The 25,555-nt window shown below is 41.7% G+C and overlaps 2 protein-coding genes across 2 annotated transcripts in view; both read left to right on the forward strand.

Moving 5' to 3' along the window:
- Positions 1-867: 867 nt before the first annotated feature.
- On the forward strand, positions 868-3,773 carry LOC138637905 (serine/threonine-protein kinase SBK1-like). The gene is made up of 4 exons (XM_069726833.1): positions 868-937; positions 1,573-1,734; positions 2,679-2,881; positions 3,231-3,773. Exons 1-4 carry the CDS (start codon positions 868-870, stop codon positions 3,771-3,773), a joined length of 978 nt encoding a protein of 325 aa, XP_069582934.1.
- A 10,356-nt stretch (positions 3,774-14,129) lies between these two features.
- Positions 14,130-25,555, forward strand: part of LOC138637906 (serine/threonine-protein kinase SBK1-like) — a 34,051-nt gene continuing 22,625 nt past the window's right edge. The window contains exon 1 of the mRNA XM_069726834.1: positions 14,130-14,241. Coding sequence (XP_069582935.1) covers positions 14,130-14,241 — 112 coding nt within the window. The remainder of the gene's footprint in view (positions 14,242-25,555) is intronic.

Genomic DNA, 25,555 nt, shown 5'->3' on the forward strand with positions numbered 1-25,555 from the left:
ATGTCCGTCCGCAGTGTATTACTGCAGCAGATAATAGAGTCACATTTTACAACACATTGTCAGCATGGAATCTGATGTAGAGTCTGGATTTTTGGATCAATTCTCACAGATTTATTAGTTTAAATGAAGAAGAAATAATATCGAATCGAATTTGAAAAAAAATATTTAATTTGCAAAATTTTGTAAGAATTTTAAAGTGAAATATTTATTTGCCTCATTCATTTATAAGCAATTCAGTGCCGATTTGATCTACTAATTTTCCAGAAGATTTTTTCAGATGTCCTGAAAGAAAATCATTAAAAAAAAATCTGCCAATTATGGACTGTGTGCACTTCATTAACCTATAACCAGATATATATCTAGAATGAAATATCCGATCTCAAACATAATGAGAGACCGTTGTCTGTGTGGTGGAAACAAGGGATTGTACATTTTGACCTATGAACATTTATACTCGTTTTAAACAACGGAACAGCGTGCCCGATTTTCTTGGTAGATAATCAGTTCTAAAGCTTGAAAAAAAACAATTAATTGACAATTCAGTTATTTCCATATAATAATAATGTCAGTTGGGACAAGACTGTCCTACAAGATATGTTGAGTCAGTTTATGGCTATAAACACTGGATACAAGACCTGAGCATGACAAATGTATATGTATATAAAAACATGGGACCAGTTTCTCTTTTAGTGAAAGCAGCAGGAGGTCGGGAAGGTGAGATGTGACTGTAGGTGGCAGAATAAATTCAGAACTGAGAAAATTAGCATTTTAATAGCAACATAAACACTACTATGGTGGGCACCACCCTGATACCATTGTGGCACAACCAGCTCCTTTAATAGTCTAATAATGAACAATTAGGTCTACATGAATGTCCAACTTCTAGGAGACACCTTAATCTGTAAATCAATGGAGGTTTTCGACATCCAATTGGCAAGTGAGGAGGAAGGGCGGAAATTTCAAGTCGCTACTTCCCTATAAAAGTTAGAAGTTCATGTGTCTTGTTGAATTATTCCTGAGAACATCTTTGTGGAGAAAGCACCTCTCAGACTGAACCAGAAAGCAACTTTACTCAACTTTTTTGGATCAGAAACCAGCTAATCATCAACATCATTAAAATCCCAAACCAGGTAAGACTACTCTTCAATATTATATCTATTGTTGTTATTTACTGTGTTCGGAGTCTTCTTGCCATATGACCATTAAACGATTATTTCCCTTTCTAGTAACTTTAAATGTGACAAATTATAATTTTCATGTGTTTTAATGATGAAATATATAAACTCTCTAGATATAAACACCTTTGTATTACTGTAGAACTGTTTAGAATTATCCTTAATTTTGACTCTTTGAATACTACAATGTCTTCATAGAAAGATTGATGACAACCAATATGCCCACAAAGATACCTTTTACAAGTGTTGTCAACCATCTTTCCTGAATGGGAACATCTTTCTTAATTATGGGTTTCTAAATGATGATGGAGCCCAATTATCATAAATGTCCACAGAAACCAAAAATATGTTCATTACATGATGTTTTAATAATCATATCCCTTATATTTTCCTATAGAGTCACACAGACTTTGTTTAGCAGAAAGTATCGACTTCCAGGCAGCAATGGCCACCTTCCATATCTTGGAGATTCCGAATATTTCCGAATGCTTCGACATCATCAAGGAGTTGGGCCAGGGATCTTATGGACAAGTTGTACTGGCACAGGAGAGATCAACAGGTATGTGAACAATGCAAAAACAAAGATGGTCATTTACCTAAATTGGTTAAATAAATTGGAAAATTCTATATAAAAATGTGACATTGATTTTAACTGACCATACAGAAGAGATGTTTATCTGTAGGTCATTGGAATATTCAGCTTATTCTAGAATCATCATCTGTAAAATTCCCATACATATAGGACTAAAATCATACAAACATCCCAAATATGGTGGGGATTGATCAGTGTGGCATGTGTATGGGGGACAACCAACTATTAATCCCAGACACCATGTTGGGTTATAGAAAGATTGTATGAAAATGAAGAGGTCAGAAAAAATAGGTGTTGGGCAAATAAGCATTAGGTCATTAGCTGTTGATCTTGATATTTCAAGCATTCAGCTGGCTCTGCCACTGATATACAGACAAATGTTCATTTGTGTGGCCAACTTCACTCTTAATTCGTAAAAAAGTCAATCCAAAATATCTATAGGCTGGCCCATTGATTATCTTTTGCCACCTGATATCTCCTGTCAGATAAAGCGGTTAAAGTTCAGTATCCCAATAGCTTTTTTTCTCATTGGAGATAACTGGCTGCCAAACATCTAACATCAGTTGTATTGTGGTATATACATTAAGTCAGTAAAATACATTTAGGATTAAACTTTGATAAATTGGCGCCATTTTGGATTTACAAAAGTCAGACTGCCTCAGGCATGAGATTGAGGATTAGGAATTGATGTCCCCCCAGAAATATCCCATTGCTTGTGATGATTATGTGTTTGAATATATCAATACATAGTAACATATATAGTAACATACATAGTTAGTAAGGCCGAAAAAAAGACATTTGTCCCTCCAGTTCAGCCTATATTCCATCATAATAAATATGAATAGAATATAATGGTTCTATGTAAGATATGGGAGGTTATTATAAACCATTTTTTGTTTTTTTGTCTTTAGGAAAAGCAGTGGCTGCAAAATTAGTGAGGAAGGACAGAACTCTACTGAAATCCTTTCTGACAGAGTTTTGTTTTTCAATCACCTTGTCTGAGCACCCTCACATTATCACTACGTATCCAGTGTTTATTGGCACAATTGACCACTTTGTATTGAGTCAAGAGTTGGCAACAGCAGGCACCTTGCATGATGTCATCCGAAGTGAGGTAAGTAAAGGCGGCTTCATATGATTTCCTACAAACTAACAATGCTTAATTTATGAAACACCAAAGACTAATAGTAAACATCAACAGTCGGGAGAATCTAGATACCCATGTCAATTAGCAAATGAATTTGTAAAGGGTTATTTTGGAATACATCAAACCTTTCTATAGATGGAACAGGAGTCCATAATGTACTGTTTGATGTCACATGGCCATCACAGCAACAGTTTTATCCACTATGGAATCCACTGTCCCAACAACAGCAACATCTTCAATGTTTGGTGTTTTCAATTTGGATAAAGAACTGCACAAATAAATCTAAATATCATGATACTTCTCTCTTTTTCTACAGATTGGAATTCCTGAGGCTGCTGTGAAGAGGTGTGCAAGACAGATCTCTTCAGCTCTAGACTTTATGCATAGTAGAGGGTTGGTCCACAGAGACCTGAAGCCGGACAACGTGCTGCTCATGGATGAAGACTGTAATCAAATCAAGCTGAGTGACTTTGGTTTGACCCAACCTGCAGGATACTACGTGTCATCCATGTCACATATTGTCCCATACATGTCTCCAGAGTTGTGTGACTTGAAAGATGGAGAATACTTACTCTTGAGCCCTACTATAGATACCTGGGCTTTTGGTGTTCTTCTCTTTGTTGCCCTGACTGGATATTTCCCCTGGCTAGAAGCAACGGTATATGACTCCATGTACCAAGTCTACGTCGACTGGAGACAATGTACAGACTGCACTCCCCCACCTGCTTGTTGGAAGATGTTGTCCAGAGAGGCCATTTGTATGTTTAATAATCTCCTCTCTCAATGTCCCTCTTCTCGGCAGTCAGTTCTCTCCATCCTCAATTACTTTAATTTTCCCTGGAAAGTAAAAGGTCTTTGAGTATGGCAGTTGGGGAAGAGGTGATTAGTTCTCTAAGAGATATTTGGAAAACCTCCCTTCTGAGTTCCTTCAATAACTGTGTGCAAGTACAAGGAATTAGAACTGATGAATGCAAAGAGTGGTCACCAAATATTCATGTCATTTAGATTTGTTTTCTTCAATAATTTTGTATTTTATTAATTGATAAAAATAAAAGATTAAAACTTCTATTTTTGGCAGCTTCTTACTTGGCAACTGCCTTAAACTTTTCCACAATACTCTATATCCAACCATTTAAATATAAATTGGCCTATATTCCTTGGTTTCTCCTTATCCACATTATTTGCATTATTGATGAAACATTTAGCATCCTTTAACCCCTTCCCGACCCATGACGCCACGTAGGCGTCATGAAAGTCGGTGCCAATCCGACCCATGACGCCTATGCGGCGTCATGGAAAGATCGCGTCCCTGCAGGCCGGGTGAAAGGGTTAACTCCCATTTCACCCGATCTGCAGGGACAGGGGGAGTGGTAGTTTAGCCCAGGGGGGGTGGCTTCACCCCCTCGTGGCTACGATCGCTCTGATTGGCTGTTGAAAGTGAAACTGCCAATCAGAGCGATTTGTAATATTTCACCTATTATAACGGGTGAAATATTACAATCCAGCCATGGCCGATGCTGAAATATCATCGGCCATGGCTGGAAATACTAATGTGCCCCCACCCCACCGATCGCCCCCGCAGCCCTCCGATCTGGCCGGTACACTGCTCCGGCTCCCCTCCGTCCAGTGCTCCGCTCCCCCCGTGCTCTTGTCCGCTCCCCCCGTGCTCCAATCACCCCCCCGTGCTCCAATCACCCCCCCCCCCCGGTGCTCCGTTCCACCCCCCCGTGCTCCATTCCAGCCCCCCCATGCTCCATTCCAGCCCCCCGTGCTCCATTCCACTCCTCCCGCGCTCCGATTCCCCCCCCGTGCTCCGATCCACCCCCCGTGCTCCGATCCCCTCCCCCCATCATACTTACCGATTCAGCCGGGGTCCCGTCCGTCTTCTCCCTGGGCGCCGCCATCTTCCAAAATGGCGGGCGCATGTGCAGTGCGCCCGCCGAATCTGCCGGCCGGCAGATTCGTTCCAAAGTGCATTTTGATCACTGAGATATAATCTATCTCAGTGATCAAAATAAAAAAAATAATAAATGACCCCCCCCCCTTTGTCACCCCCATAGGTAGGGACAATAAAAAAATAAAGAAATTTTTTTTTTCCACTAATGTTAGAATAGGGTTAGGGTTAGGGGTAGGGTTAGGGTTAGGGCTAGGGTTAGGGTTTCGGTATGTGCACACGTATTCTGGTCCTCTGCGGATTTTTCCGCTGCCGATTTGCTAAATCCACAGTGCTAAACCGCTGCGGATTTATGGCGGATTTACCTCGTTTTTTTCTGCGCATTTCACTGCGGTTTTACAACTGCGATTTTCTATTGGAGCAGTTGTAAAACCGCTGCGGAATCCGCACAAAAGAAGTGACATGCTGCGGAATGTAAACCGCTGCGTTTCCGTGCAGTTTTTCCGCAGCATGTGTACAGCGATTTTTGTTTCCCATAGGTTTACATTGAACTGTAAACTCATGGGTAACTGCTGCGGATCCGCAGCGTTTTCCGCAGCGTGTGCACATACCTTTAGAATTAGGCTATGTGCACACGGTGCGGATTTGGCTGCGGATTCGCAGCAGTGTTCCATCAGGTTTACAGTACCATGTAAACATATGAAAAACCAAATCCACTGTGCCCATGGTGTGGAAAATACCGCGCGGAAACGCTGCGTTGTATTTTCCGCAGCATGTCAATTCTTTGTGCGGATTCCGCAGCGTTTTACACCTGTTCCTCAATAGGAATCTGCAGGTGAAATCCGCACAAAAAACACTGGAAATCCGCGGAAAATCCGCAGGTAAAACGCAGTGCCTTTTACCTGCGGATTTTTCAAAAATGGTGCGGAAATATCTCACACGAATCCGCAACGTGGGCACATAGCCTTAGGGTTAGGGTTGGAATTAAGGTTGTGGTTAGGGTTAGGGGTGTGTTGGGGTTAGGGTTGTGGTTAGGGGTGTGTTGCGGTTAGGGTTGTGATTAGGGTTATGGCTACAGTTGGGATTAGAGTTAGGGGTGTGTTGGGGTTAGTGTTGGATGTAGAATTGAGGGGTTACCACTGTTTAGGCACATCAGGGGTCTCCAAACGCAACATGGCGCCACCATTGATTCCAGCCAATCTCGTATTCAAAAAGTCAAATGGTGCTCCCTCACTTCCGAGCCCTGAAGTGTGCCCAAACAGTAGTTTACCCCCACATATGGGGTACCAGCATACTCAGGAGAAATTGGACCCCAGTAATTGTTGCGCAGTTTGTCCTGTTACCCTTGTGAATCTAAAAAAATGCTTGCTAAAACAATTTTTGAGGAAAGAAAAATGATTTTTTATTTTCACGGCTCTGCGTTGTAAACGTCTGTGAAGCACTTGGGGGTTCAAAGTGCTCACCACATATCTAGATAAGTTCCTTGGGGGGTCTAGTTTCTAAAATGGGGTCACTTGTGGGGGTTTCTACTGTTTAGGCACACCAGGGGCTCTGCAAACGCAACATGACACCCGTAGACCATTCCATCAAAGTCTGCATTTCAAAAGTCACTACTTCCCTTCTCAGCCCCGACGTGTGCCCATACAGTGGTTTACCCCCACTCATGGGGTATCAGCGTATTCAGGAGAAACTGGACAACAACTTTTGGGGTCCAATTTCTCCTGCAACCCTTGGGAAAATAAAAAATTCTGGGCTAAATAATTATTTTTGAGGAAAGAAAACGTATTTATTATTTTCACGGCTCTGCATTATAAACTTCTATGAAGCGCTTGGGGGTTCAAAGTGCTCACCACACATCTAGATAAGTTCCTTTCGGGGTCTAGTTTCCAAAATGGGGTCACTTGTGGGGGGTTTCTACTGTTAAGCCACATCAGGGGCTCTGCAAACGCAACGTGACGCCCACAGAGCATTCCATCAAAGTCTGCATTTCAAAACGTCACTACTTCACTTCCGAGCCCCGGCATGTGCCCAAACAGTGATTTACCCCCACATATGGGGTATCAGCGTACTCAGGACAAACTGGACAACAATATTTGGGGTCCAATTTCTCCTATTATCCTTGGCAAAATAGGAAATTCCAGGCTAAAAAATCATTTTTGAGGAAAGAAAAATTATTTTTTATTTTCATGGCTCTGCGTTATAAACTTCTGTGAAGCACCTGGGGGTTTAAAGTGCTCAATATGCATCTAGATAAGTTCCTTGGGGGGTCTAGTTTCCAAAATGGGGTCACTTGTGGGGGAGCTCCAATGCTTAGGCACACAGGGGCTCTCCAAACGCGACATGGTGTCCGCTAACAATTGGAGCTAATTTTCCATTCAAAAAGTCAAATGGCGCGCCTTCCCTTCCGAGCCCTGCCGAGTGCCCAAACAGTGGTTTACCCCCCCACATATGAGGTATCGGCGTACTCGGGAGAAATTGCCCAACAAATTTTATGATCCATTTTATCCTACTGCCCATGTGAAAATGAAAAAATTGAGGCGAAAATAATTTTTTTGTGAAAAAAAAGTACTTTTTCATTTTTACAGATCAATTTGTGAAGCACCTGAGGGTTTAAAGTGCTCACTAGGCATCTAAATAAGTTCCTTGGGGGGTCTAATTTCCAAAATGGGGTCACTTGTGGGGGAGCGCCAATGTTTAGGCACACAGGAGCTATCCAAACGCGACATGGTGTCCGCTAACGATGGAAATAATTTTTCATTCAAAAAGTCAAATGGCGCTCCTTCCCTTCCGAGCCTTACCATGTGCCCAAACAGTGGTTTACCCCCACATGTGAGGTATTGGTGTACTCTGGATCCTAAAATGTGTTGGGCAATTTCTCCTTTTTATCCTGTTGCCCATGTGAAAATGAAAAAATTGAGGCTAAAAGAATTTTTTTGTGAAAAAAAAGTAATTTTTCATTTTTACGGATTAATTTGTGAAGCACCTGGGGGTTCAAAGTGCTCACTATGCATCTAGATAAGTTCCTTGGGATGTCTAGTTTCCAAAATGGGGTCACTTGTGGGGGAGCTCCAATTTTTAGGCACACGGGGGCTTTCCAAACGTGACATGGTGTCCGCTAAAGAGTGGAGCCAATTTTTGATTCAAAAAGTCAAATGGCGCTCCTTCCCTTCCAAGCCCTGCCGTGCGCCCAAACAGTGGTTTACCCCCACATATGAGGTATCAGCGTACTCAGGACAAATTGGAAAACAACTTTCGTGGTTCAGTTTCTCCTTTTACCATTGGGAAAATAAAAAAAATTGTTGCTAAAAGATAATTTTTGTGACTAAAAAGTTAAATGTTCATATTTTCCTTCCATGTTGCTTCTGCTGCTGTGAAGCACCTGAAGGGTTAATAAACTTCTTGAATGTGGTTTTGAGTACCTTGAGGGGTGCAGTTTTTAGAATGGTGTCACTTTTGGGTATTTTCAGCCATATAGACCCCTCAAACTGACTTCAAATGTGAGGTGGTCCCTAAAAAAATGGTTTTGTAAATTTCGTTGTAAAAATGACAAATCGCTGGTCAAATTTTAACCCTTATAACTTCCTGACAAAAAAAAACTTTGTTTCCAAAATTGTGCTGATGTAAAGTAAACATGTGGGAAATGTTATTTATTAACTATTTTGTGTCACATATCTCTCTGGTTTAACAGAATAAAAATTCAAAATGTGAAAATTGCAAAATTTTCAAAATTTTCACCAAATTTCCGTTTTTATCACAAATAAACGCAGAATTTATTGACCTAAATTTACCACTAACATGAAGCCCAATATGTCACGAAAAAACAATCTCAGAACCGCTAGGATCCGTTGAAGCGTTCCTGAGTTATTACCTCATAAAGGGACACTGGTCAGAATTGCAAAAAACGGCAAGGTCTTTAAGGTCAAAATAGGCTGGGTCATGAATGGGTTAACAGAAGTTGTGGCTGTGGAATTGTGTTAAAAATTGTGTTATAGATAAATATACAGATATTTTAAACCCTGTATTGAAAACATTATTAAGTTAAATATATGGTATATGGTAACAAAAAGAGGTTAAGCTTTAGTTACACTAAACGACTTACCAACGATCACGACCAGTGATACGACCTGGCCGTGATTGTTGGTAAGGGTACTTTCACACCAGCTTTTTTTTTAATCCGTCACAATGCGTCGTTTTGCAGAAAAAACGCATCCTACAAAAGTGCTTGCAGGATGCGTTTTTTCCCCATAGACTTGTATTGACGACGCATTTGCGACTGGAGCAAAAAACGCTACATGTAAAGTTTTTTCTCCTGACGGACTGCTTTTTCCGACCGCGCATGTGCGGCCAGAACTCCGCCCCCACCTCCCCGCACCTTACAATGGGGCAGCGGATGCGCCGGAAAAATGCATCCGCTGCACCCATTGTGCAATGCAGCAAACACTAGCGTCGGAATCTCTCCCCGACGCATTGCGACGGGGAGATTCCGACGCTAGTGGGAAAGAAGCCTAAGTCGTTGTGTTGTCGCTGGGGAGCGGTCACACAGACAGCTCTCTCCAGCGACCAACGGGGAATTATTTCCGCATCATTGAAACTGTCTTCAACGATGCCGAAGTCCCCCTGCAGCACCCGGGTAACCAGGGTAAACATCGGGTTACTAAGTGCAGGGCCGCGCTTAGTAACCCGATATTTACCATGGTTACCATTGTAAAAGTAAAAAAAAAAAAAAAAAACACTACATACTCACATTCTGATGTCTGTCACGTCCCCGCCAGTGTCCACAGGGTTAAAACTGCTTTCGGCAGGAGCGCTGCTAATGCACGCGCTGCTGCCGAGAGCTTCCCTACACTGACTGTGTCAGTGCCGGCAGTAACAGCGTGTGCTCTGTTTTACGGCCGGCACTGACAGACAGTGCAGGGAAGCTCTCGGCTGGAGTGCGTGCATTAGCAGCTCTCCTGCAAAAAGCAGTTTTAACCCTGTGGACGCCGGGGGACGTGACAGACATCAGAATGTGAGTATGTACTGTTTTTTTTTTTTTTTACTTTTACAATGGTAACCAGGGTAAATATCGGGTTACTAAGTGCAGCCCTGCAATTAGTAATCCGATATTTACCCTGGTTACAAGTGAACACATCGCTGGATCGGCGTCACACACGCCGATCCAGCGATGACAGCGGGTGATCAGCGACCAAAAAATGGTCCTGATCATTCCCCAACGACCAACGATCTCCCAGCAGGGGCCTGATCATTGGTCGCTGTCACACATAAGGAGATCGTTAGCAGGATCGTTGCTACGTCACCAAAAGCGTGACGTTGCAACGATATCGTTAACGATATCGTTGTGTGACTCCAGTTTTAGTATTAAAGTGCAAATATAGAAAAAATGAAACTTTTCATGTTGAGGAGAATTGTATCAATCATGATCGGTCTTCTCCCCCGCATACTTTACATTATTGTTTATTCGCTGAAATGGCCCCTAGAAAATTGTTCAATATCTTGTTTGGATTATTTATATAGTTAGAATTGAATCTTCATTCTCAGCTGTCTTCCCCTTCATTATTTCAGTGCCCAATGGATTTATTTGTGATGGTGGTACTGGATAAGTTTGGTTAATTTATAGTTCTGCACATGTAGCACCTGGCAAATTAACCCCTTTACCCCCAAGGGTGGTTTGCAGGTTTATGACCGGGCCAATTTTTACATTTCTGACCACTGTCCCTTTATGAGGTTATAACTCTGGAACGTGTCAAAAGAACCTGGTGATTCTGACATTGTTTTCTCGTGACATATTGTACTTCATGATAGTGGTAAAATTTCTTAGATATTACCTGCGTTTATTTGTGAAAAAAATGGAAATTTTGCAAAAATTTTGAAAAATTCAGAGATATGTCACACAAAATACTTAATAAGTAACATTTCCCACATGTCTACTTTACATCAGCTCAATTTTGGAAACAATTTTTTTTGTGTTAGGGAGTTATAAGGGTTAAAAGTTGACCAGCAATTTCTCATTTTTACAACACCATTTTTTTTAAGGACCACATCACATTTGAAGTCATTTTGAGGGGTTTACATGATAGAAAATACCCAAGTGTGACACCATTCTAAAAACTGCACCCCTCAAGGTGCTCAAAACCACATTCAAGAAGTTTATTAACCCTTCAGGTGTTTCACAGGAATTTTTGGAATGTTTAAAAAAAATGAACATTTAATTTTTTTTCACAAAAATTTACTTCAGCTCTAATTTGTTTTATTTTACCATGGGTAACAGGAGAAAATGGACCCCAAATGTTGTTGTACAATTTGTCCTGAGTACCCAGATACCCCATATGTGGGGATAAACCATTGATTGGGCGCATGGCAGAGCTCGGAAGGGAAGGAGCGACATTTGACTTTTCAATGCAAAATTGGCTGGAATTGAGCTGAGACGCCATGTCGCGTTTGGAGAGCCCCTCATGTGCCTAAACATTGAAACCCCCCACAAGTGACATTTTGGAAAGTAGACCCCATAAGGATCTTATCTAGATGTGTTTTGAGAGTTTTGAACCCCCAAGTGTTTTACTATCGTTTATAACGCAGAGCCGTGAAAAGAAAAATTCTTTTTTTCCACAAAATGTATTTTTTAGCCCCCAGTTTTGTATTTTCCCAATGGTAACAGGAGAAATTTGACCCAACAGTTGTTGTGCAATTTGTCCTTAGTACGTTGATACCCCATTAGTTGGGGTAAACCCCTGTTTGGGCGCACGGAAGGAGCACTGTTTTACTTTTTCAACTGGAATTGAAATCGGACACCGTGTTTGTTTGGAGAGCCCTGATATGCCTAAACAGTGCCTAACTGAAACCCTAACTGAAACACACCCCTAACCCTAACCCCAACCACACCCCAAACCTAACACACCCCTAACCCCCAACCATAACCCTAACCACACCCCTAACCCTGACACACCCCTAACCCTAATCCCAACCGTAAATGTAATCCAAACCCTATCCCTAACCCTAGCCCTTACCATGATGGGAAAATGGAAATAAATACATTTTTTATTTTTCGCTTACTAAGGGCGTGATGAAGGGGATTTCATTTACTTGATAGCGGGTTTTTTAGTGGATTTTTATGACTGGCAGCCGTCACACACTAAAAGACACTTTTTATGGCACAAAAATATTTTATTTTACCACATTTTGAGAGCTATAATTTTTCCATATTTTGGTCCACAGAGTCACGTGAGGTCTTGTTTTTTGCGGGACGAGTTGATATTTTTTATTCGTACCATTTTTGGGCAAGTGACTTTTTTTATCGCTTTTTATTCCGATTTTTGTAAGACAGTATGACCACCTATTCATTAATTTCTTTTGGGGGGGCGTTTATACCGTTCTGTGTTTGGTAAAATGGATAAAGCAGTTTTATCCTTCGGGTCAGTACGATTACAGCGATACCTCATTTAGATTATTTTTTTATGTTTTGGTGCTTTTATATGATAAAAACTATTTTATAGAAAAAAGAATTATTTTTGCATCGCTATATTCTTTATTTTAAAAACAGGGGTGCCTCAAACCACATAAACACACACATGGGGAGAGCAGCAGCAGTGATAGGACAAAAATAATGTTATAAATATCTAATTTTGTAATATGTACAAATCTCCACCTTATGTGATCAGTTTTCACAGACACAAGTAGTCAGTGATTTGTATTTTGATTAACATTTTAGGAATAAATCCCTTATATCTAAACACTAAACTCTCTGACTAGTCAATGTTACCGGGATAAGTCCCCATGTCCTCTAAAAAGCAACTTGAATATCAAAATATGAAAATGATTGCACTCAATTGTGTTAAAGCATGTCAATGTGAAATATATGAAGTGGGAATAGTTAAATGGCTTTTGAAATTTAGGTAAAAAACACGAGACGTTCAGCACAAAATTTGGACAAATACACTGTGCTCCAAATTATTATTCAATTTGGATTTAAGTATCATAAAGATTTAAATGTTTTGTTTTTCAAATAAACTCGTGGATGGTATTGTGTCTCAGTGGTCAATGGATCACTGAAATCAATCTTAAACACATGCGATAATTAGTTCTCCAGGCGATTCTAATTAAAGGAAAATTACTTAAAAATGATGTTAAGCAGGCCAAAGGGTTCAAGCAATATGGGAAATAAAAAGTATCTCTCTGCTACTCAAAAGCGTTAAATAGTGCAATGCCTTTGACAAAGTATGAAAAAATTAGATATTTCACTTTAACTTAAAGGGACTCTGTCACCTGAATTTGGCAAGCTATGTAAATGCCCTCTGTACGGTCCGATGGGCGGTGTTTCCTCTTCTTTCATTCACCCCTTCTTTTCCAGCTGGCCGCAATATTAGTTTGTATTTCAGTAGGTTTCCTCCGTAGTTCACTATGTCCCGGAAGTATTTTGCTTTGTTCCAGGACATAGTGCGGTGACGCATGCGCACTAATACTTTTCAGCTTTGCCTGCAGTTGGGCAAAGCATACTACACGTGCACAAGATTGCATTGCGCACGCGTGAACTATGGGGGATACCTACTGAAATTCAAACAAATATTGCAGCCAGCGGGAAAGGAAGGGGTGAATGAAAGAAGAGGAAACACCGCCCATCAGACCGGACATAGGGCATTTGCATAGCCCGCCAAATTCATGTGACAGAGTCCCTTTAAGAGTGATCATGATAGTGTGAAGAGATTTGTGACTGAAACAGAGTACAGACACAGTTCATGCAGATAAAGGCATAATGAGGAAGGTTTCTACCAGACAAATTTATTAGAGAATAAGAGAGCAGCTGCCACAGTACCATTACAAAGCAACAAACAGTTATTTGAAGCTGCTGGTGCCTCTGGTTTCCCTGGAACCTCAAGGTGTAGGATCCTTCAAAGGCTTGCTGTGGTGCATAATCCTTCTATTCGGCCACCCCTAAACAGTGTTCACGAGCAGAAATGGTTGCAGTGGGCGTAGACATACAGAAGATTAATTTTTAAACCGTCTTGTTTACTGATGAGTGTCGAGCAACCCTGGATGATCCAGATGGATGGAGTAGTGGAAGGTGGGTGGATAGCCACCATGTCCCAACAAGGCTGCAACGTCAGTAAGGAGGTGGAGGAGTCATGTTTTGGGCCAGACTCATGGGGAAACAGCTGGTAGGACCCTTTAAGGTTCCTGAAGGTGTGAAAATGACCTCTACAAAGTAAATAGAGTTTCTAACTGACAACTTTTTTCCATGGTCTAAAAAACAGAAATGTGCCTTCAGGAGAAATTATCTTCATGCATGACAATGCACCATCTCATGCTGCAAAGAATACCTCTGAGTCAATGGCTGCTATGGGCATAAATGGAGATAAACTCATGGTGTGGCCACCATCTTCCCCTGATCTCAAACCTAGAGAGAACCTTTGGTGTATCATCAAGCAAAAGTTCTATGAGGGTGGGAGGCAGTTCACATCAAAACAGCAGCTCTGGGAGGCTTTTCTGACCGCTCATGCAAAGAAAACCAAACAAAAACCCTTCACAACAAAGCCAAATATACATAAAAATATATATATCTTTATTGAAAAGTTACAATAAAAATCAGGAAAATCCCACAGGCACGAGAGAACCAAACTGTGGGGCAGCCACGGCAGCGACCTTAACAACAGAGTATACAACAATAGGCAAGATGTAAATAATTAACAGATTTATAATGTTTACCGCCGTACGCCAGCAAGGGCACATATGAAACAAGTAATCAATAAAGTGATATATCGTAAATAATTGAAAATAGATTAGTGTCTTAACACTGTGTCCATACTGGCATCGGGCAGGCGAAAGAACAATCATAAACAGTAATCATAATGAAAGACAAGTAAACAGACTTGAATAAAAGTCGAGACATAGTAACCAGAAAGGACGCACCAGGGGGACCCACCACACCCAAACATTATGAATCCGTTAATTATTTACATCTTTCCTATTGTTATATACTGTCTGTTAAGGTCGCTGCCGTGGGAGCCCCACAGTTTGGCTCTCTGTGTGTAATTTTTCAATAAAGATATATATATTTTTATGCATATTTGGCTTTTTTGTGAAGGTTTTCTGTTTGGTTTTCATTGGTTGTTCCCTTCATAGCACTATATGGGATATAATTTGGTGTGTCTCATGCAAAGGAATACAAGCAGAAAATCTCCAAAAACTCACAAGCTCAATGGATGCAAGAATTGTGAAGGTGAAATCAAAGAAGGGTTCCTATATTAATATGTAACTTGGCCTGTTAGGATGTTTTGGAATTAAATAGCTTTTTTGTTCAGTGAATGTGACCTCCTAATGCTGCAAATTCCACAAATGAGCATTTTCACTTCTTTAACCCCTTCATGACCCAGCCTATTTTGACCTTAAAGACCTTGCCGTTTTTTGCAATTCTGACCAGTGTCCCTTTATGAGGTAATAACTCAGGAACGCTTCAACGGATCCTAGCGGTTCCGAGATTGTTTTTTCGTGACATATTGGGCTTCATGATAGTGGTAAATTTAGGTCAATAAATTCTGCGTTTATTTGTGATAAAAACAGAAATTTGGCAAAAATTTTAAAAATTTCGCAATTTTCACATTTTGAATTTTTATTCTGTTAAACCAGAGAGATATGTGACACAAAATAGTTAATAAATAACATTTCCCACATGTTTACTTTACATCAGCACAATTTTGGAAGTTATAAGGGTTAAAATTTGACCAGCGATTTGTCATTTTTACAACGAAATTTACAAAACCATTTTTTTTAGGGACTACCTCACATTTGAAGTCAGTTTGAGGGGTCTATATGGCTGAAAATACCCAAAAGTGACACCATTCTAAAAACTGCACCCCTCAAGGTACTCAAAACCACATTCAAGAAGTTTATTAACCCCTCAGGTGCTTCACAGCAGCAGAAGCAACATGGAAGGAAAAAATGAACATTTAACTTTTTAGTCACAAAAATTATCTTTTAGCAACAATTTTTTTATTTTCCCAATGGTAAAAGGAGAAACTGAACCACGAAAGTTGTTGTCCAATTTGTCCTGGGTACGCTGATACCTCATATGTGGGGGTAAACCACTGTTTGGGCGCACGGCAGGGCTTAGAAGGGAAGGAGCGCCATTTGACTTTTTGAATCAAAATTTGGCTCCACTCTTTAGCATACACCATGTCGCGTTTGGATAGCTCCTGTGTGCCTAAACATTGGCGCTCCCCCACAAGTGACCCCATTTTGGAAACTAGACCCCCCAAGGAACTTATTTAGATGCCTAGTGAGCACTTTAAACCCTCAGGTGCTTCACAAATTGATCTGTAAAAATGAAAAAGTACTTTTTTTTCACAAAAAAAATCTTTTAGCCTCAATTTTTTCATTTTCACATGGGCAACAGGATAAAATGGATCCTAAAATGTGTTGGGCAATTTCTCCTGAGTACGCCGATACCTCATATGTGGGGGTAAACCACTGTTTGGGCACATGGTAAGGCTCGGAAGGGAAGGAGCGCCATTTGACTTTTTGAATGAAAAATTATTTCCATCGTTAGCGGACACCATGTCGCGTTTGGAGAGCCCCTGTGTGCCTATGCATTGGAGCTCCCCCACAAGTGACCCTATTTTGGAAACTAGACTCCCCAAGGAACTTATGTAGGTGCATATTGAGCACTTTAAACCCCCAGGTGCTTCACAGAAGTTTATAACGTAGAGCCATGAAAATAAAAAAAATAAAAAATTATTTTCTCAAAAATGATCTTTTAGCCTGCAATTTTTTATTTTACAAAGGGTAACAGGAGAAATTTGACCCCAAAAGTTGTTGTCCAGTTTCTCCTGAGTACGCTGATACCCCATATGTGGGGGTAAATCACTGTTTGGGCACATGCCGGGGCTCGGAAGTGAAGTAGTGACATTTTGAAATGCAGACTTTGATGGAATGCTCTGTGGGCGTCACGTTGCGTTTGCAGAGCCCTTGATGTGGCTTAACAGTAGAAACCCCCCACAAGTGACCCCATTTTGGAAACTAGACCCCGAAAGGAACTTATCTAGATGTGTGGTGAGCACTTTGAACCCCCAAGTGCTTCATAGAAGTTTATAATGCAGAGCCGTGAAAATAATAAATAAGTTTTCTTTCCTCAAAAATAATTATTTAGCCCAGAATTTTTTATTTTCCCAAGGGTAACAGGAGAAATTGGATCCCAAAAGTTGTTGTCCAGTTTCTCCTGAGTACGCCAATACCCCATGTGTGGGGGTAAACCACTGTTTGGGCACACGTCGAGGCTCAGAAGGGAAGTAGTGACTTTTGAAATGCAGACTTTGATGGAATGGTCTAAGGGCGTCACATTGCGTTTGCAGAGCCCCTGGTGTGCCTAAACAGTAGAAACCCCCCACAAGTGACCACATTTTGGAAACTAGACCCCCCCAAGGAACTTATCTAGATATGTGGTGAGCACTTTGAACCCCCAAGTGCTTCACAGACGTTTACAACTCAGAGCCGTGAAAATAAAAAATCATTTTTCTTTCCTCAAAAATGATGTTTTAGCAAGCATTTCTTTATTTTCACAAGGGTAACAGGAGAAATTGGACCCCAGTAATTGTTGCGCAGTTTGTCCTGAGTATGCTGGTACCCCATATGTGGGGGTAAACCACTGTTTGGGTGCACGTCGGGGCTCGGAAGTGAGGGAGCACCATGTGACTTTTTGAATACAAGATTGGCTGGAATCAATGGTGGCGCCATGTTGCGTTTGGAGACCCCCTGATGTGCCTAAACAGTGGAAACCCCTCAATTCTACCTCCAACACTAACCCCAACACACCCCTAACCCTTATCCCAACTGTAGCCGTAACCCTAATCACAACCCTAACCCCAACACACCCGTAACCCCAACACACCCCTAACCCTAACCACAACCCTAATTCCAACCCAACCCTAGCCCTAAGGCTATGTGCCAACGTTGCGGATTCGTATGAGATTTTTCAGCACCATTTTTGAAAAATCCGCGGGTAAAAGGCACTGCGTTTTACCTGCGGATTTACCGCGGATTTCTAGTGTTTTTTGTCCGGATTTCACCTGCGGATTCCTATTGAGGAACAGGTGTAAAACGCTGCGGAATCCGCACAAAGAATTGACATGCTGCGGAAAATACAACGCAGCGTTCCCGCGTGGTATTTTCCGCACCATAGGCACAGCGGATTTGGCTTTCCATATGTTTACATGGTACTGTAAACCTGATGGAACACTGCTGCGAATCCGCAGCGGCAAATCCGCACCGTGTGCACATAGCCTAATTCTAAAGGTATGTGCACACGCTGCGGAAAACGCTGCGGATCCGCAGCAGTTTCCCATGAGTTTACAGTTCAATGCAAACCTATGGAAAACAAAAATCGCTGTACACATGCTGCAGAAAAACTGCACAGAAACACAGCGGTTTACATTCCGCAGCATGTCACTTCTTTCTGCGGATTCCGCAGCGGTTTTACAACTGCTCAAATAGAAAATCGCTGTTGTAAAACCGCATTGAAATGCGCAGAAAAAACATGGTAAATCCGCCATAAATCCGCAGCGGTTTAGCACTGCGGATTTATCAAATCCGCAGCGGAAAAATCCGCAGAGGACCAGAATACGTGTGCACATACCGAAACCCTAACCCTAGCCCTACCCCTAACCCTACCCCTAACCCTACCCCTAGTTCTTACCCCAACCTTAGTGGAAAAAAAAAAATTATTTTTTTTATTGTCCCTACCTATGGGGGTGACAAAGGTGGGGGGGGGTGGTCATTTACTTTTTTTTTTTTTATTTTGATCACTGAGATAAAACCTATCTCAGTGATCAAAATTCAATCTGGAACGAATCTGCCGGCGGCGCCCAGGAAAGAAGACGGACGGTCCCCGGGAGGCCGGGTAAGTATAAGGGGGGGAGATCAGGGCACGGGGGGGGGGGGCGTCGGAGCACGGGGGGGGTGGATCGGAACACGGGGGGGTGGATTGGAGCACGGAGTGGGGGATCGCTGTGCAGGCGGGTGGATCGGAGCACGGGGGGGGGAAATCGCTGTGCAGGGGGGGGATCGCTGTGCGGGGGGGGATCGGAGTGCGGGGGGGTTTGATTGGAGCACGGGGGGAGCGGGCAGGAGGACGGGGGAGCGGAGCACAGGACCGAGGGGAGCGGACCACAGATCGGGGGGCTGGGGGGGCGATCGGAGGGGTGGGGTGGGTGCACATTAGTGTGTCCAGCCATGGCCGATGATATTGCAGCATCGGCCATGGCTGGATTGTAATATTTCACCATTTTTTTAGGTGAAATATTACAAATCGCTCTGATTGGCAGTTTCACTTTCAACAGCCAATCAGAGCGATCGTAGCCACGAGGGGGTGAAGCCACCCCCCCTGGGCTAAACTACCACTCCCCCTGTCCCTGCAGATCGGGTGAAATGGGAGTTAACCCTTTCACCCGATCTGCAGGGACGCGATCTTTCCATGACGCATATGCTGCGTCATGGGTCAAAATGGCATCGACTTTCATGACGCAGCGTATGCGTCAAAGGTCGGGAAGGGGTTAAAACAAATCAAATGTTTAGAAATTCTACTGTGCCTAATAATTTGGAACAGCGCACTTTGAGTTTTTGTTCATTTTGGAGATTATACTGTTATCATTGGGAGGTTTCTTCAAAAAAATTCCATGTATAATCTAACGGGTGATGACTTTTATTAAACTGACTGTCATTTGCACCGACCATTTAGGAAAATCCGAGAAAAATATAATTTGTATAATATTTTGGAACATGGTATAGTGTGAGCCCATCAACCATCATCAAGGTAATCTTATGAACTTAATGAGTCGCTGACCTAACTGCCCAATGTGAACACATACCTATGGCTGATTTCTGACTATGTACAGTGGGGCAAAAAAGTATTTAGTCAGTCAGCAATAGTGCAAGTTCCACCACTTAAAAAGATGAGAGGCATCTGTAATTTACATCATAGGTAGACCTCCACTATGGGAGACAAACTTAGAAAAAAAAAATCCAGAAAATCACATTGTCTGTTTTTTTTATCATTTTTTTTTTTTGCATATTATGGTGGAAATTAAGTATTTGGTCAGAAACAAACAATCAAGATTTCTGGCTCTCACAGACCTGTAACTTCTTCTTTAAGAGTCTCCTCTTTCCTCCACTCATTACCTGTAGTAATGGCACCTGTTTAAACTTGTTATCAGTATAAAAAGACACCTGTGCACACCCTCAAACAGTCTGACTCCAAACTCCACTATGGTGAAGACCAAAGAGCTGTCAAAGGACACCAGAAACAAAATTGTAGCCCTGCACCAGGCTGGGAAGACTGAATCTGCAATAGCCAACCAGCTTGGAGTGAAGAAATCAACAGTGGGAGCAATAATTAGAAAATGGAAGACATACAAGACCACTGATAATCTCCCTCGATCTGGGGCTCCATGCAAAATCCCACCCCGTGGGGTCAGAATGATCACAAGAACGGTGAGCAAAAATCCCAGAACCACGCGGGGGGACCTAGTGAATGAACTGCGGAGAGCTGGGACAAATGTAACAAGGCCTACCATAAGTAACACACTATGCCACCATGAACTCAGATCCTGCAGTGCCAGACGTGTCCCACTGCTTAAGCCAGTACATGTCCGGGCCCGTCTGAAGTTTGCTAGAGAGCATTTGGATGATCCAGAGGAGTTTTGGGAGAATGTCCTATGATCTGATGAAACCAAACTGGAACTGTTTGGTAGAAACACAACTTGTCGTGTTTGGAGGAAAAAGAATATTGAGTTGCATCCATCAAACACCATACCTACTGTAAAGCATGGTGGTGAAAACATCATGCTTTGGGGCTGTTTCTCTGCAAAGGGACCAGGACAACTGATCCGGGTACATGAAAGAATGAATGGGGCCATGTATCGTGAGATTTTGAGTGCAAACCTCCTTCCATCAGCAAGGGCATTGAAGATGAAATGTGGCTGGGTCTTTCAACATGACAATGATCCAAAGCACACCGCCAGGGCAACGAAGGAGTGGCTTCGTAAGAAGCATTTCAAGGTCCTGGAGTGGCCGAGCCACCAGATCTCAACCCTATAGAAAACCTTTGGAGGGAGTTGAAAGTCCGTGTTGCCAAGCGAAAAGCCAAAAACATCACTGCTCTAGAGGAGATCTGCATGGAGGAATGGGCCAACATACCAACAACAGTGTGTGGCAACCTTGTGAAGACATACAGAAAACGTTTGACCTCTGTCATTGCCAACAAAGGATATATTACAAAGTATTGAGATGAAATTTTGATTCTGACCAAATACTTATTTTCCACCATAATATGCAAATAAAATGTTAAAAAAACAGACAATATGATTTTCTGGATTTTCTCAGTTTGTCTCCCATAGTTGAGGTCTACCTATGATGTAAATTACAGACGCATCTATATATGTATATTTACTGTATGTAATGTATTTTATCCTGTTGGCTCTTGTGCATGGCAGATGAATTGCCGGCTTTTCATCTATCGTGTGGTATGAGTCAGAAAGGCATGCAGGCATCTTCTCCATGCTGTTCCCATTTAGTTTTAGCATTTTTCCATCCATTTTAGCTTTTTTTTTTTCATGCCCCCAGACCAGTTTGTTGGGTCCAGCAAAAAAATATTTGGCTTTCCCATTGACCTGCATTGGATCCATTATTCTGTACGACTTTACAGCTATCCGTGAAATATTTGGAAAATTGGCACAAATAGTTTCTATTCACTCATCACTAACAGGTACCAAACCATTTTGGTGAATATAATTTAATGAGAACTACAATGAGAGATTTGCAATTTTCACTTAGCAAAATCCGTTGCTGCTAGTTTCTGGAAAACATTTCTGATCGTGCACTCCGCCTCCTAGCTTCAGGTGTTTTAATTACAGCAGGTCCAATACCCCTCCACAGAGCGAGAGAATTTTAGTCTAAGAAGAGGTTTCACATGCACCCATTCAGATGGAGACGTTTATTCTCAGCGAGGTAAGGCAAGTGTAGGACCTGGTATAAGAGAGATGCCGTAAAGGGGCTACCAGGTACACATAAAATTGGCCATTTTTATGCGCTAAAAGCTCTCATTTTTCATGTTTCTAGTGCAGTAATGCAGTTCAAATTTCGTGTTTTCATGTTTACATGTTTTAGCGCTGCAGTGTGCTACCTTATTTACTTAGTTTCTGGAAAATATCCATGGAGTGAAAAATCACTACAACTGTAGAAAAATTAAACATCACTACGCCTTGTACCCTCTGGGAATTTATGTACAAGTTCTAAAATTGGGGTCACTTGAGATGGAATTCTACTTTTCTGGTACTTGGAGGATCTGTATATAATCCACAAGTTTTCTGCAATAATTTGTTTCCCAAGGGTCAAACAATCCTTTTTCTCATCAAAGTTTTTGGAAGTTTTGTTGGAAAATGAGAAATTGCTGACAAGCTTTTAACCCTTATAACCTACAAAAAAAAAAGATTTACAAAAAAGCTATTATGAAGTAGACACTGGGCAGTTGTTAATTATGAACTATTTTGTATGATAAAACTATCTGGTGTAAAGGTACATTCACACAACGATTTCGTTAACAATATCATTGCAACGTCACGCTTTTTGTGAAGTAGCAACGATCCCGCTAACGATCTCATTATGTGTGACAGCGACCAACGATCAGGCCCCTTGTTGTGAATTCTGTTGTCGGGCTCCCTCCTGTGGTCATGAATGGTACTTCGGCTGGTTCTGTCCATTAACTTCCTCTGGTGGGTGTTTCTGAGTTTCACAGGTGACTAGGTTAATTCGTTAGCTGCTGCTCTATTTAACTCCACTTAGATCTTTGCTCTATGCCACCTGTCAATGTTCCAGTATTGGTCTAGTTCACTCGTGGATCGTTCTTGTGACCTGTCTTCCCATCAGAAGCTAAGTTCTTTAAGTCTCACAAAGGGAGAACAAAGTCAATGCAACCAAGTAAAAACCCATGGGTACAAAGAACAAACAAGAAGCACAAATAATATTCATTAGCAGTTTTGCTACATCAGTAAACAATGCAGGAGGATAGGTAACATATGAACATATACATACATAAGTTAACACATGAATGTGACCAAGGGAACTCCCTAACAAACCATTGTTTTGCATGTCTTCATCAGAAGGGTTACACAAATTCCTTTCCCACCCTGTGTGTATTAGATGGGTTGTTATCAATAGATGTTGAGAATTTCATGTCAATAGCACCTTTAGAAATATATTTACTTCCCAACTAGGTGATCAGTTCAATACTTATTTCACCCACTGTACCTATTTATTCATCCATCCTTTTACCTATTTGCAAAAAGACTAAATAAAGACAATTGCAATGTTAAGAATAGTATTTATATAACACATATATTATAAGTGTGTTTATCTAGATGGAAGAAAGTTCTAGCAGATATGAGATAGACGTGAGATAAAATACAGATAATTTCTTCCTACAATAAGCAGCTAAAACATTTTTTCCTATTAGTAATTTTATGTTTTTCTTTAAAAATAAAACAATGTTCTGCATAATTATTTTCTACCACAGAAGAATAACTTCACTTCTGTCCTAATCTTATATTGCAGGATATTTGCTGTATTTTCTATCATCCCAAAAATGTTTTCACAATAACTTTGGACCCACGGACAGCTCCACAATTAGGACAAGTTTTAATCTAAATATGGCACAAGATGTCCCATGTGTGGGGTGAGATATTTAAATAATGTTCAACCCCAATTCCAGAAGAGTTGGGACGATGTGTAAAGTAAACAAGAATGTAATGATTTGGAAATCACTTAGACCCGTTCAATTCACAAAATTATGAAACAAGAAGTCTGACAATGGAGAAAGGGTCTGCTGGCTCAGGGTTCAGAGATAAGCGATGGGATGGCCTGATTAATCAAACCTTCATGATGAGCGATAGGTTCCTGAATCCTTATGTCGTCATACATCTCGGAGGAAATCATATTTGGAAAACGGGGGCAGTAGATTTGCTGTTTCTGATGAAGAGAAGTTCGCTGGATGTCAGGAGGTTGTTTCCCAGCGTTAAAATAGTTTCTGCTCAAACAATTGTTGGGTCAGTCTGGGTAAAGTCTGCTGAGCTTAAATTTTGTGATAAGACCAGGAAGTGTTTCTTTAGGATTATTTGTAAGTTTAATGAAGACCATGGCCAAATTCTCATCCACCCCGTCATCGTGTTGGTTTTTAAAACTTTGATTTCTTTAATTTCTGTAAGTAGTGAGTTATGGAATGCCATAAAGGAGAACTTACTGCTGATCTCTCCACAGATTGCAGCTGTGATCAGATCACAAATATTGTTAAAAAAATTTTTTATTTCTAAGAAAGAATTATATAAATGTACTGAATGGACACTTGGCTTCCAGTGAAAAGGAGACACCTGAGGCTATGGTAAGCTCATGCAATAAAGACATCCCACAATGGACAAAAATGCTCTTGATCTCTCACACATACTAAAGGTACCTTCACATTAAGCGACGCTGCAGCGATCCAGACAATGATCCCGATCGCTGCAGCGTCGCTGTGTGGTCGCTGGAGAGCTGTCACACAGACAGCTCTCCAGCGAACCAACGATGCCGGTCCCCTGGTAACCAGGGTAAACATCGGGTTACTATGCGCAGGGCCGCACTTAGTAACCCGATGTTTACCTTGGTTACCAGCGTAAATGTAAAAAAAACAAACACTACATACTTACATTCCGGCGTCTGTCCTCTCCGGCGCTCTGCTTCTCTGCACTGAGCGCTGGCCGGAAAGCAGAGCACAGCGACGACGTCACCGCTGTGCTTTCCAGCCGCTGCGCTTTCACATTGCAGAGAAGCAGAGCGCCGGAGGACAGACACTGGAATGTAAGTATGTACTGTTTGGTTTTTTTTACATTTACGCTGGTAACCAGAGTAAACATCGGGTTACTAAGCGCGGCCCTGCACTTAGTTACCCGATGTTTACCCTGGTTACCAGTGAAGACATCGCTGAATCGGCGTCACACACGCCGATTCAGCGATGTCTGCGGGAGGTCCAGCGACGAAACAAAGTTCTGGACTTTCTGCTCCGACCAACGATGGCACAGCAGGTTCCTGATCGCTGCTGCCCGTCAAACTGAACAATATCGCTAGTCAGGACGCTGCAAAGTCATGGATCGCTAGCGATATCGTTCAGTGTGAAGGTACCTTTAGAATATAGTGTTAGAAAAGTTACCATACAAGAGATCACCTATAACTATCAAGGGTACTCCAAAATTGCATTAGGAAAACCAGAGAATAACACACGGAGTATGAGTCCCGTTTTGAAAAAGTAAAAATACACTGAAATAGTCAAAACGGTGGCAGCCCCTATGAATCACTGATAATTTTTCATCCTAATGTGCTACTAGTGCATGTTAAGGTAAAGATACCACTCAGACCGGGTGACTAGAAGTCAGTCTACATCAATACCACAGTGGGGTACCGCTCAACCAATTGGCATATACCATGCTAAACCCGGTTCAACAGCTCTTACCCATTCCACAGGTACACAGGGGTCACCGCCGCAGCAGTACCCCACTGTGGGATTGATGTAGACAGATCGGGTGACTAGAAGTCAGAGTGGTATCTTTACCTTAACATGCACTAGTAGCATTTTAGGTTGATAAATTATCAGTGATTCACAGGGGCTGACGCCGTTTTGGTTATTTCAGTGCTTTCCTTAGGTTCCCTTGCTGTTTACATTATGTTTGTTATGATTAACTGTT

This window comes from Ranitomeya imitator, chromosome 5 (assembly GCF_032444005.1).
Source record: "Ranitomeya imitator isolate aRanImi1 chromosome 5, aRanImi1.pri, whole genome shotgun sequence".
Taxonomy (NCBI): Eukaryota; Metazoa; Chordata; class Amphibia; order Anura; family Dendrobatidae; genus Ranitomeya; species Ranitomeya imitator.